We start from the raw sequence: 13,877 nt of genomic DNA, 5'->3' as shown, positions 1-13,877 counted from the left end.
TTCATACCGCTTGGACTGTTTTGTTTACTGTTTGGTGTTTTTTATTTGAATTTATTAGCATTGTATAGGGAATGATACCTCGGAGGGGAAGACTATTTTTTAGAGTTTACAATGCTTCTAAAATTGTGAAATACGGAATACTTAATTAAAAATTATGATTATACTTTATTTTTGATGATAAAATGTCATATTTGATTTCTTTGAAAATTTCAATCGAAAATATTATTTGGTTTAGAAATTGTGTCAATTTTAAAAAAGCGATATATTTTTGCGCTAATCGCGAAAAACGTCCGCTATAGGCTACAGTCTATTGTTCGAAGCGCCCGACTACAATGTGTTAATACCACGATATATTATATGTATTTATAAAAATTAAAATAAAACTAATATAATCTGTGATCATTGAATTTGGTTAGTATTTAAAGATAGATATGTGTAAATAAATAAATAATTAGATATAGTTATTGATTTTCTCAATTCTCTCACTCCTTTCAAGAACGTCATAAATCAAAAATCCTCAATTTTCAGTTGTACATGTTCTCGGAATGCCCAGAAAATGTACTATATCCCAGCAAAAGAGGCATATTTTTAACTTAATATTTACCCGCTACAGGGCAGAAAGTGTTACTTTTGCATTTTGAAGAAAAGGTATTATTTAATTATTTTTTTAAATATACTAAATATTTTTCGAATGGAGAAAAAACCTTCAGGTTTTACCTAAAAAGATATGTTGCACAGTAAAAAGTTTAATAAGTGGCTTGATATTTATTTTTAACACAGTGTATTATATGTTTAAACTTTAAAAACGATTTCCTGAAAAATCAAGTTTTTTGATTTATGACGTTCTTGAAAGGAGCGAGCGAATTGTAATAATACAAAGATTTTATAAAAAAAATACATACATATTTAATATTAAAAAAACCCACTCCCCAGAGAAAGTCGGACATCAATTTTTGCACCCTGGAAAGGTTAAAGTTATGGAAATAAAATTTTCATACATATATGTATAGGGATTTCAATTACCCTGTTTGAGCCGGCTAGGTTATTTAAAAAATCTATTGTGAAATAATTCAACATTATTATCAAACATGTTGACCACATTGAAACACTTGAATAAATAGTGGTATGTATTTACCATGAAAAAGAAAAATAAAAAATACACACATATTACCAAAAATTGACTGCTACATCATGTAATAACATTTTCATCATGCAAAATTCTTATTCATTACTTTTTCACTTTTCTGAATTTATTATTTGAGATATTCTACATATTATTTTACGGTCAGTTTAATATTTGTTTATAATTTTAGCCCTTTAGTTATTAGACACAAATGAAATTGATAATTAATTTAAGTTTTAATTTATATTCTGATTATCACCCACCTATTTTTACTTCTAGAGTTTTTAAGTGATGCGTTATTTACTTTAAAATTTTATATAATTTTTACAGAATTTTAAACCAATTTTTTTCCAAGGTTGTTTCTGATTCTTTACCTGCGGTCGGCACACAGTATGTGCCTTCTTGGATGATGCCGTCTGCGCATTTGACACACAGTTTGTGACAGTTTATTGGTATTCCTCCTGAGTGAGAAAAACCTTTTAGAGAAACTAATTTAGATAAGTCTTGTGCTGTATTATTTAGATTAGATAATCGACCCATATATAAACTGTGGGCTTAGCTTTTCTACATTTTTGTAGCAATCTACACATTTCAGTGTAACTTGGCTTTAATATCAACCACTTCCTAAGCATACTATCATAACTTACAAATTAAAGTTTTTTTTTAAAAATAATTAGAAATATTTGTGTTATTATTATTTACACAAATATTTCAATTTCATACTATTTCTGTGAGCCTAAGCGGCTTGCAATTAGAGTGGACCTATGTTTGTACTGTGAGCGTTGCCAAATGGTTTTTTAATGTTTCCAGCAAATAAATCTAAATTATTATAATTTTTAACTTCATTTATAATTAACATACTAATAAAAGAGTTTCTGCTTAGTAAAAAGCTTCTTTACATCTCACCAATAGATGTCTCTAGTGAAGTTCTAGTGATTCATGAACAAGGTTTCTAAATTGGTTCATATATATATAGAACTTCCAAGAATTTGAGTAGTGTGGTTGTCAATAATGGGTAGAATTGGTGAATGTTACACGTGTGTAAAGTGATCACTTAAACCAGCCTATGACGGTCGTCAGCCCCGTAAATGCCCAGACTTCCATGTTCTTCTTCATCTTTGATGAGATATCAAAAAATAATATGAAAATAACTTCCGTAATTGGAGATAATCCAGATTTTGTGAACAAGTATTTGGACACACTCAAAATGTTGTAAATTAATTAAGAGGATTAGCTATGAGTGACTTATTTTTCCTATTTAAAATCGGTAATTTTTTAATGTGTCGTGACTACCCAACACCGGAATGCGAATTTTTATTTCAGCACCGTGAGGGAAAGGTTAATGATAGTATGATGAATAAGCATAATAATAATACTAAACATTGAATTGTGTATTGTTTTGTGAAGTATTGCAAATGAAAACAAAATATGTGTTTGTATGTTAATATTATAATAAAATGGATTCTGAAAAATATACTTTTTTTTCATTGTTGTAAATTAATATAGGTTTCTAGATTAATTTTAGAAAAAAAGGAAAGCAAGATCCCAAAAGAGATGGTCCGACGACATAATAGCTGTGGTGGGTAGAAACTGGGTGCAAGCAGCAACCAACCGAAGGAAATGGAAAGAAGGGGAAGAGGCCTATATCCAGATGAGGATGCCAGAGGGCTCATGAAGGAAAAGAAGAAGAAATAGATTCCTGATAGAGCAGTAACAAACAACTGACCAAGTTTTGATTTACAATGTGGTATATCCAGAATTTATTTTCTTCTTTGGCTGTAAAGATTTGAATTTCCAGAGAAATTTCGAAAATTTTATGTGTTTGGATTTAGGAGTTTAAAAAAAAATTTAAGATGGGATTTGCATTTATTATTTACCTTGCTTATTATGTACAAGGTTTATAGATCATTTAATGTTTTTTTTTCTTCTAGCTAATTCAATACGTTTTTATTTGTATCTGTGTTGGGAACAGGAGGGATAATCTAATGTGGGCCAATCAGGAACTTCTCAGCATTTGCTCATTGCTGGGAGGAAACCATGTAAATCTCCTTAGGACAAGCCGGACTGCTGTCTGTCATCAGGAGACCTTCCGTTCAGCTAGAAGAGGGTTCGGCATTTTGTGCCCTAGCTTGATTTATGTTACCAATATCCTTCACTATTTTTATCATGTATGATACCACCTCTCGTGACAGTTCCTTATGAACTATGGATTTAGGAGTGGAATCTAGTAAGAATACAGATAATCTAGGCAAAGTGGACAATGCTGAGAAGTTATAGTGGGAAGAACGACTAAGTAAGAAGAGGTAACGTAAAATTTACACAATTGTTAAAAAATTTATGCAAGCTTGTTTAAATTGAACAAGCTACTCTAAATATGTACGAGTTTTTTGACGTAATATGCGATTAAAATTTGCACATATAAATAATTTACAGCTGTGCAAATTTGGCTTCATGTCAAATTGCAAATTCAGTAAGGGAATGACTCAAAAATTTGAAATAATTTAAAAAAATAATTTTTTATTTTTTTATTTTTATTATGAGGTTAAGGGATCTAGCATCCCTTATGTCGCTGCGATCATATTAGGTCAATTGTGACCTCCGTCTGTATCATAGCTCACTCTCAAGACCTACGTGAGTCATGTAGCTCACAACCTGTCTTGGTGGTAAGAGCTTCACCTTCTCGGAGTCTAGTAGTGGTCCTCCAAGGATGTGACTTCATTTGCGAGCGAGTGTGTCACAGTTATAGAGAATGTGGATTGGCGTTTCATACATTTGCAGGCATATTTATAATTTTATTTTAGTAGATTGTTTCATAATTCCATCCCCAACCAAATAGTGCATATGGCACAGCATTGGATCGCCATCACACCGCTTCTCCGCAGGGGTAGGCAGAGAGAATAGAACATCACACGAATCTGTCTTTGCTAACATTCTTATAATATATTTTGACAACAAAGGTATGAATCTACCAAAAATATTGTCAATAACTTATATAATAATTTTTTCTTTACATAAAATTTGACATTTTTTCTTCTTTGAAGATAACACCTTTTTTCGTACACAATGACACCATCTATATTTATTGCAAAAAGTTGATAATTTAGGGTTTCTACTTTATTGTACTCATTTACAGATACGGTATAAGAGTTGATGCGCAGCAATGATTGACAAGTAGTTGTCTATTGGGACGCATTTTTTACCATTCAGTTCATATTTGGTTGTCTCCACTGTCTGCACTGTTTCAAAAGGTATTATCCAAAACGCTCAAAAAGCAGTTATTCCATAAAATAATGAATGTGCGGCAAAACTGTATATGAAAGATGTGTCGCCTACTTTCAAAATCCGCCAGATCTAACCTTATAAGATTTTAAAATAAATACTCTATCGGAATGCCAATTGTGGGTTTTATTGTTTAAAATATTTGCATACTTGAAAACCCTGCTAAAAAATACTTAAAAACAGCGTTTCGAATTCCGCTATATTCATGGAACTTCCCTTCTGACCCATATCGGCCAATCAGAGAACGGGGATAGGTCAAAAATTAAGATGAAGTCATTATCGGCTTGTCTTGTGGTTTTTTTTAATACTGAAAAATTTTCTAAGAAAATGGGAAAATTCTCTATTTCATAATATTTTATCTAAAGTTAGACATTTTTTAAACGTTAATGTTGCTTGGAGAATTTTGCATTTTTTGTAAAATCGACTTACATGGATCTGGCGGATTTTGAATATAGGCGACACAGATGTTTGAATGGTGAAATAAGAAAAAAATGCTTCTTCTTCTTCATTTTTATAGATCCTCGGATCTGTCTGTTCCGTTATCTGTCTCTTGTAATGTGGGCTGCCAGCTGTCACGCCATCACTTTGGAGGTCTGGGTTCTCTCAAAACATAAAACACACGTGTTTTATCTACCTTCTTTTTCTTTTCTTTTTTTTAGGACTTTGTCCTCTCATTCTCCTGTCCGCTCCTGGGAGGTGGAAGACCAGCTATCCCTCCATCGTTTAGGTGGTCTTCCTGGGGGTCTGATCCCGTTTATGCTGCTGTCTGCTGCTATCCTCAACACTCGATCTGAACTCGCTCTTCCCACTTAATTTCTACAGAAACATCTTCTTTCTCTTCCGTTTTTTTTAAAACTTTTTTACAAGTGTTTTATAGGTTCTGGAGGTCCCGGGTTCGATTCCTAGGGGGGTTCAAATAAATATAAGTGATTTTTTTACTGTAATATTTATTCAATATTACCCTGGACTGGTACCTGAAGCGGAGGGCTGATCACCTTTCCTTCATGTGTAAACGGTCAAGATAACACTGCGTTATATGACGCAATGCCCTATGTACCATATGGGTGTAGATAAGGGTTTAATTATTATTATTTATTAATTCTATTTGGTATTTTTTATAGGAAAATGGGTGCCTTTCTCAATTTTGCGCTTGTCACCATTGCAGCAGTATTTGCATTTCACTGCATAACGGTATGTAGTAATAATATGTATAATTTATTTGTTTATATATATATATATATAAATATGTATATATTTATATATATATATATATATATATATATATATATATATATATATATATATATATATATACATATATATATATACACATATGTAGTCGTACAGGAGAATGTGACCAACTAACAAAACGTAAAATGTTCAGGAGGGCCATTTAAGTCACTTTTGCTTGGCAAGAAAATAAACGCCAATGCAGTAAGTCATTTTCAATAAGTCAATATATTAAACTTTTAAATTTAAAATCGCTTTGGGATTTTTCTCATGGCAATATTAAGCTAGTACGATATCAAATAGTCAAAGATCACGTTTTTGTAAAAAATACACTTGGTCTCTTTCTCCTGTATGACTACGATATATTCTATTATTCACACCTAACTTTACAATTTGAATTTGGTCAAACTACTAAAATAAGTGCACCCTGAAAACCTTCAATGTTGCCTTAAACACTTTGCTTACTAAAAATAAACACATTTTTGTAAAATTAGATTAAAAAATTTAGTAAGAATAGGTTACAATGAATTGAACTTATTTCAGTTATCATTTTTTGATAAAATAAATAACTTTATAAACTAGAAGAGGGTTCGGTATTTTGTGATTTTTGTGAGTGTCAGAAATGAAGATTCTAGGGAGCATATCTGGCAAGAGTCAACGGGTTAGAATAAGGAACACCAGGATAAGGGAAATATGCAAGATGGAAGATGTCACTGGGTGGGGAAGGCAACGAAGAAGACACTAGTATGCTCATGTGAGGAGAATGGAACCATCCAGACTCCCCCACATTGCACAGCACGACCAACCCCAAGGCAGACCACCAAAGAGATGGATCGACAGCTGGGAATCGACATCGCAGAAGGCTAATCCCTCTTAAAAACAGGCTGCAAGGCATACACTAAGAAGAAGAAGAAGACAAAGTGTTTAAAGATACATCATTAGTAATATTATTTTAGACATTGTACAAGTTCAAATCCTTTTAAAATTTTATTGTTTTATTTTAGTTTAAGATTTTTATTGATATCTCAACATACCATAGATGAAGAAGGCTTTTAAAATCAGAATATGGAAGTCAAAGTATTTGCATGGCTTCCGACCTATCATTGGCTGGTTCAAGTGATTAGTTTATACACAGTTTCATAACATCATGGTATCATAACATCTACATTATACAAATTGCGGAAAGTTGTATGAATGCTTCAATTAATCAAATCACTTAAATTTTCAAATCGTCGATTAAAATCCGAATAACTACAAAAGTGGATTTAATTTTTTTAAATTTTAGTTCATAAATTTTTTTGTTTATTATATTTTTCAGAGTAGTGTAGTTCGCCTCCGTAGTGTAATGGTCAGCGCGCTCGGCTACCGTTCTGGAGGTCCCGGGTTCGATTCCCAGGGGGGTCAAATAAATATATGTGATTTTTTTTCACTGTAATATTTATTCAATATTACCCTGGACTGGTCCTGAAGCGGGGGGCTGATCACCTTTCCTTCATGTGTAAACGATCAAGATGACACTGCGTTTATATAAAGCAGTACCCTATGCACCATTGGGGGTGCGGATAAGGCTTTTTTTATTATTATTATTATATTTTTATGCAGGTTGCTAATTCTCAAACATCAAATAATTATGGAAAGAAAACCTGCAACTGCCCCTATATAATCCCGAATATAAGTAGTGAGGACAAAGGTGTTGCCTTAAGGTTTGTACATTTATATTTTTTAGAACATTAAATAAAAACATTAATTACATGTTAATACACCCACACACCATACATATACATATATATATATATATATATATATATATATATATATATATATATATATATATATATTTATATTAAAAAATTATTTCACAAAATCTTGATTTTATTAATCACCTTTTTTGTAAATAATTGGACCAAAATATACCAAATGGATACTTCCATCGTAAAAACTTACAAGGAAACGGTTTCACATTGTAAGTTACAAATTATTTTTTATTTTTATTCCCAAGTTACTTGTTATAAATCTTATTATAATATAAGACTGAAAATACTCATGTTGCTTTGTAAAACACAGCAACAGCACTTAAATTTGTCAAGTCTTTTTCAAAACTGGCATAATGCCGCCATTTTGGTTTTTCTCTGTCGCACACTGTTTTATCGGCGGGGTGTGTATATGTAATCTAACGTGATTATCAACAAATGTATGTTTTATATAAATATAAAATTGACTTATTTATTTTATTCTAGGACCTCTGTTTCCAAAATATGGCGCCAAGATATGCCGTTGACCTATCTTGGTGAAGAATTTCGAAGTCTCATTACTAAACTGAGTGCATCCGGAGAAGGTACTCCAGAATACAGTTTTGCTGTGGTCGCTTCGTACAAAGTCCTGCGGTTGCTCCCCTACATCTACCAAACACCAAGTCTTTGCCCTTATGCTGAGGCAAGCTTAAACATATTTTATTAATAAATAAATTAATTACATTTTGCGGTTCAATAATTCAGGAGTTACACTTGGATGGCTTGACTCTGGCCAGTGTCTGTACATGACCGATTCTTCAGCTCTTTGGACATGTTGCTCGTGGCAATGAGGATACCCTGGAACGACTGGTTGTGATTGGCAGCCTGGAGGGGAAGAGAGGGAGTGGAAGATCCCTCACAAGATGGACCGATCAAATTAAGGCAGCAGCAGGCACCTCGGTGGTTGAAGAGCTATGTGCAGCACAGTCAAGGGATAACTGGAGAAGAGTCATTGCTTCAACAAGGGTCACAACCCTAAGTAATGAGAAGTAAGAGGGAGAAGAGAGAAGAAGAGTTCAAAGATTAAAAATAGGAAAAGCTTGTTGTTAACCACTTTATTTTAAATTTATGTTTTACTTAGTAAATACCACTATTTCTTAAAATCTATGTTTTGAACGCGTCATACGGTGTTTGAAAATGATGCGGAATGCATTGAAACATGTGTCGCAATAGATTTTAAGAAATATTGGTATTTACTAGGTAAAACTTAAATTTAAAATAGGTAGATTTTACCACAAAGTGACAGCCGAATCAATTAATGACATTATTTTATTTTTGTTGCAGTTTATAAATGCATCTGCGAAATGTACCAAGAAAGATGACTCGACAATTCAGGGAGCCATTGACTTGTATGAAGGGGTTATGTATAAAGTAAACGAATTGGCTGCAGCAAGTAGTCGATTTGCATCGGGATGCGATTCCATTAAGTGTAATAATTCTCTCAATCCTCAGGTAAATATATACACACATCTATATAAAGTATAGAAAGAAGGGGTACGTATATATCCCTTGTTCAAAAAGTTTATTAATATCTGTACCTAGCCACATATGTCATGTCAAGTCCCCCTGATGTCAACTATCACCTGAGAGTACTTGTCCTTGCTTTGGGTAGCTCTAAACAGAGCCTTTCACAATTCTCTTCCCATCCAATCTCATATATTACGGAGCCAAGAGATCTGACTTCTACCCACACCTCGTAGACCTTCTATTTTGCCTTTTATGATCAGGTTTTATAAACAATATCTTGTACTTCTCTCCTCCCAGCACCTGTCCCAGAAAGGACACCTTCGGGACCTTGATATCAGTCAGCAACTGTCTTCCCGCTCTTGCTCTTTGGAGCACATTCGCATTGCTGACCACATCGGTCCATGGGATGTGTAGCATTCTAACATATTTCGAAGTATACACATTTCTAACATGTTTAATTTCTCAATGCTTGTAAAATTGACATTCGCATGTCAAATGTACAAGCAGACCTCGCGGTCTGTTCAAAAAGTAATCAATTTTTATTCACAAAAACAATAATTTTTGAGATACAATTAAATGACACTAATTCCCTTCAAAGTAGTTCCCTTGAGCTGCTACACACTTCTCCCAACGGAAGAAGATCACTTCTTCCACTGCCGGAAGCAACGATTCTCAACAAAGCAACTCTTTTGGAATGATTCTTTTGACTCTTTATGGCGCACAGGTGGTCTGTCGCAATGTTCATGATATCTTCCCTGGTCTGAAATCTTGTCCCTTTCAAAGGCATTTTCAGATGGGGAAAAAGCCAGAAATCACAGGGAGCGTATCGAGAAAGTTGGGATATTTTATCACAGTTTCCAGCATGTCCTGTGTGATCTCCGTACAAAGTTGCTTCTGCTCGATTGTCAGCAAATACCTACAAACTAAGCTCCGCCCTCAAAGCGTTATTTGTTTTGACAATAAAAATTTCTTTTTGAACAGACCTCGTACATGATTATGATCAAGTATGTCAAATATTTGAAAATGGTCAGGTCAGGTGTCAGAATAATTGGCAGGTATGTATGAGGAGACGCAATCAAGACTCTACTTTAAACTGCCACATTGTTTAATAAATCATGTTGCGGATCAAATTTTTTCCAGGTCCCACAAACTTCTTGTTATAAAAACGGATACGTGTATGACTTCGGTGGAATCTGGGACCAAATTACAGACACTCAAGGACAGATGTTTCAACTGAAAAAGTTGGTCACTAAATTATACAAATCTCCAGTTTACTCCGACAAGTTCCTGGCGGCGATCAGCACTTATGCGATGACTGAAAGTGGAAGTCGACTGTTCTTTAAGTCAAACTGGAATATCATTATCGAGGTGAGACTTAATGAAAAACACATTATTTAGAATTAAAGACACATTTTTGAGACTAGAAGAGCCTGATTAATATCAGCTTGTTAATACACACTAAGGATGGGAAAGGTATTTCTATCCGTTCGATTGATGCTAAACCACTTAACTGTCGAATTTTGCTGAGAAAACTCGTCAGTGCAGGGAATCATTACCAAACAACTTGAAACAGGACTACCCGAACGCTGCACGGGTTAGTCAATAAAAAAAAATACATACATTAATATATTTGGCTCGGGCAAATCAATACCGCTAAGTTGAAATACGATTTGCCTGAGCAGCACTCGGACACATCAATGCAATACAAACTCCTTGCCCGAGTCACGCTCGGGATAAACTGGCAACTGGTTAAGGACGGGAAGGGTATTTTTACCTCCAGCACCGGCGTTCTTACCTCTACTTCCATATATATTGTTCACTCTTGCGACCATGTACATGGTCCGCATTGGACAAATTTTATACTTTTTACTAGTTTGTTGTTCGACTATGAGATCCATCCGCAATATTTCTATTATCTATGATTTATTACAGACTATCAATCTGCAACTGAGTCCCAAAATTCAACAGTGTTGCTGCTACGACCGACTACAGAGGATTGCAGAGTTGTATAAACTGTATAATGCGGATATTGCATTGAAAGCTAAAAACGAAAAGAGTTACTATGCAGCAACTAAGTGCCAGTAATTATTATCAAATGTAAACGACACATTGATACAATAAAGAAACTTCATAATAAAAAATTAAATGTTTTTGTATATTAAAAGCTTTGTTAACTTTGTGGTATGGTAATATAACACTCTCCTTATCATTCATCATTCACTTTGTGTAATACCACTTTGATTAATGTGGTATTACATAAAGTGAATGATGAATGATATGGACAGTGTTTGTGTTCTTAACCTTTGGGTTAATACATAGATATTGTATTAACCCAAAGGTTATACAATATCTATGTATTAACATAGATATTGTATAACCTTTGGGTTAAATGTATATATGAAATGAATATGTATATACATTCAATATACATATTCATTTCATATATACATTTATTATACGTATTACGGCTCTTTAGGCATGGCCTGTGTTGAGCCGAATACTAACATGATAATACAAAATTTATATTCTTATTTTTATTTTTTTAAATTTTTTAATAATATTTTTTTAATGATTAGATTATAAACATAACATACAGGAGATACAAAAATAATTATAGTTTAACCTGGACTTTAATTAATTCACTTTCTACCTTGTCCCTTCCAATGTTAAGCAACCATCGACGGACACTGTTCTTAAAGACCTGATCACTTCTGGAAATCTTAATGGTTTCGGGCAGCAAATTAAATATTTTTGGAGCAAGGAATGAAAATTTTTTTTGAGCAAAACTTGTTTTAACGGCTGGGCCAATATAGTTTTTATTTAATGCTGCCCGGGTTCGAATAGTTTGTTGCGTTCTTACCTTTTCCATTTTATTCCAGAAGTGAATCAGTACTTCCTTGACGAACAGTTGCCGTACGTCTAGTACCATGTAGTTTGTAAATAGCTCATTGGATGGGTGTGTCGAGATTCGCTTATTTATTATTCTTAAGATAAGTTTTGTGCTTTGAAAATTGGGTCTAGCGTAGTTATGGCACCTCCGCCCCAGCCAATAATTCCATGTAGAATTACAGATTGGAACAGAGCGTAATAGACCTCTTTGAGGATGGAGGGATCAAGTATGCTACGCAGCACCAAGAACACGTGTGCTAATTTGAATCGATATTGTATTTGCGGGCAGCAAAAATGTATGCAGCTAACATAAATTAGTTCTTCTGCTGTCCACTGCAATTATCAGAATAGAAAATAACATCTTCAGATGTTTTTCTTTGATCGGTTTTCGGCTTCTTTGTTGCCGGTTGAAGATTATCATCATTGACACCACTGAAATCGAGTTTGCTTTTAACTCGGTAACCAGGTTTTCCTAAAAACAATCACAAAATATAATAAAGACATTAACGAACTTCATTTACATATTTACATAGTACATGTACAATTTTTTTTACCTTTACTGTCGGATGTAATTCTACATAAAGCATCTTTTTGGCATTCTTTTACATCTTTTAATGCTAGTTTTATCAACATTTTTCCCTCGAGAAGTCATAATGATCAATGTAGAAAGGACAAACGTAAAATAATAATTGAACAAGTGCAGAAAGACGCATGCTGCAATTTGTAACAACTTGCAAATAGTAGATTGTTTTACTGACAATAATGACACATTTCTAAATAAACTGCACATTTTCCTTATAGTGGACGAATTTTTCTTTGGAAAAGTGTCATAAAACAAATTAGTTCAAATCCGCTTTGTAAAAGGAAGAAAGTTATATTGACAATAGTGTCATAAGTTGAAATAGTACAGTCGATATCACGCTTTTACTGTGCAAGAACGTTATAAATCAATATAAACCAGACAGGACGCTATTAGTTTTCTTTGCAATACTGACACAAAACAAAATAATACTTTCTTGACACAAAGCCAATAATTAAAAATGGTCTTGCCTTTTGCACAACACTGTTTGCACAATACACACAACGAAATAATACACTATTTCACTAATTGACAAGAAAGTTCCTGATCGATGGGTCAGTCACAACTAACTTACGATGGTCTTGAAAAGAACAATTAATAATTTCTTCAAAATGCAAAACAACACTTTCTGCCCTATAGCGGGTAAATATTAAGTTAAAAATATGCCGCTTTTGCTGGAGTAAAGTACATTTTCTAGGGGCATTCCGAAAACACGCATAACTCAAAATTGACGAATTTTGATTTATGACATTCTTGAAAGGAGTGGAGTTGTTAAGAGAAAAAAGTATTGTTTTGACTGGCGTGGAAGTCCCGGCTCACAGGTGAATGTCGTAACTCGTTATGCGAAATGTCGCTCATTACTTCGCTTTTAAAGAGGTACCTGTGAATTTGTCGAATACGATAGTAATGTAATATAGTAATGGATTACCTATCACTATTACTTCCTAACACTGCCTCCTGCTGACCTGGTTGGAGGTATTGTAAACGGTAATACTAAAACCGTAATGGTAATTGTCCGCCTCTGTAGTGTAATGGTCAGCACGCTCGGCTACCGTTCTGGAGGTCCCGGGTTCGATTCCCAGGGGGGTCACATAAATATTAGTGATTTTTTCACTGTAATATTTATTCAATATTACCCTGGACTGGTACCTGAAGCGGAGGGCTGATCACCTTTCCTTCGTGTGTAAACGATCAAGATAACACTGTGTTCATATGAAGCAGTGCCCAATGCACCATTGGGGTGTGGATAAGGGTTTTAAAAAATACTAAAACACAATTAAATTATTCATTTGCTAGATTTATGTTTTGCTGACTGAATATTCATGTTTTAAAATGACAGGCGATAAATGGACAAGCTCCTTAGGAGAAGCCGGATTGTTGTCTGTCATCAGCAGGCCTTCCGTTCCGCTAGAAGAGGGTTCGGCATTTTGTGTCCTAGCTTGTTTATGTTACCAATGTCCTTCACTATTTTTATCATGTATGATACCACCTCTCGTGACAGTTCCTTATGAACTATGGA

General features: G+C 33.9%; 1 protein-coding gene and 1 long non-coding RNA gene across 2 annotated transcripts; one reads left to right on the top strand and one right to left on the bottom strand.

Moving 5' to 3' along the window:
• The first annotated feature begins 4,292 nt into the window (after positions 1-4,292).
• Positions 4,293-11,053, top strand: LOC148313185 (uncharacterized). Its single transcript, XM_088266540.1, has 7 exons — positions 4,293-4,371; positions 5,524-5,593; positions 7,235-7,335; positions 7,870-8,065; positions 8,707-8,874; positions 10,030-10,257; positions 10,822-11,053. Exons 2-7 carry the CDS (start codon positions 5,528-5,530, stop codon positions 10,972-10,974), a joined length of 912 nt encoding a protein of 303 aa, XP_088122666.1. The 5' UTR covers positions 4,293-4,371; positions 5,524-5,527; the 3' UTR covers positions 10,975-11,053.
• Positions 11,054-11,500: 447 nt separating this feature from the next.
• On the bottom strand, positions 11,501-13,159 carry LOC148313184 (uncharacterized). The gene is made up of 2 exons (XR_015838142.1): positions 12,333-13,159; positions 11,501-12,250 (listed from the first exon to the last, which is right to left on the bottom strand). It is a non-coding gene; the product is annotated as an uncharacterized LOC148313184 (long non-coding RNA).
• Positions 13,160-13,877: the final 718 nt, after the last annotated feature.

Source organism: Brachycentrus maculatus, unplaced genomic scaffold (assembly GCF_059751285.1).
Source record: "Brachycentrus maculatus isolate JH-2025_06_01 unplaced genomic scaffold, ASM5975128v1 h1tg000017l, whole genome shotgun sequence".
Classification (NCBI taxonomy): domain Eukaryota; kingdom Metazoa; phylum Arthropoda; class Insecta; order Trichoptera; family Brachycentridae; genus Brachycentrus; species Brachycentrus maculatus.
The sequence above is the reverse complement of the archived record's forward strand: the minus strand, read 5'-3'. Positions and strand labels throughout refer to the sequence as shown.

Coding starts and splice junctions, on each gene's coding strand:
- LOC148313185 (XM_088266540.1), top strand. CDS start 5,528: ATGGGTGCCTTTCTCAATTTTGCGCTTGTCACCATTGCAGCAGTATTT. Junction 5,594..7,234: donor TTGCATTTCACTGCATAACG/GTATGTAGTAAT, acceptor ATTTTTATGCAG/GTTGCTAATTCTCAAACATC. Junction 8,066..8,706: donor GTCTTTGCCCTTATGCTGAG/GCAAGCTTAAAC, acceptor TTTTTGTTGCAG/TTTATAAATGCATCTGCGAA.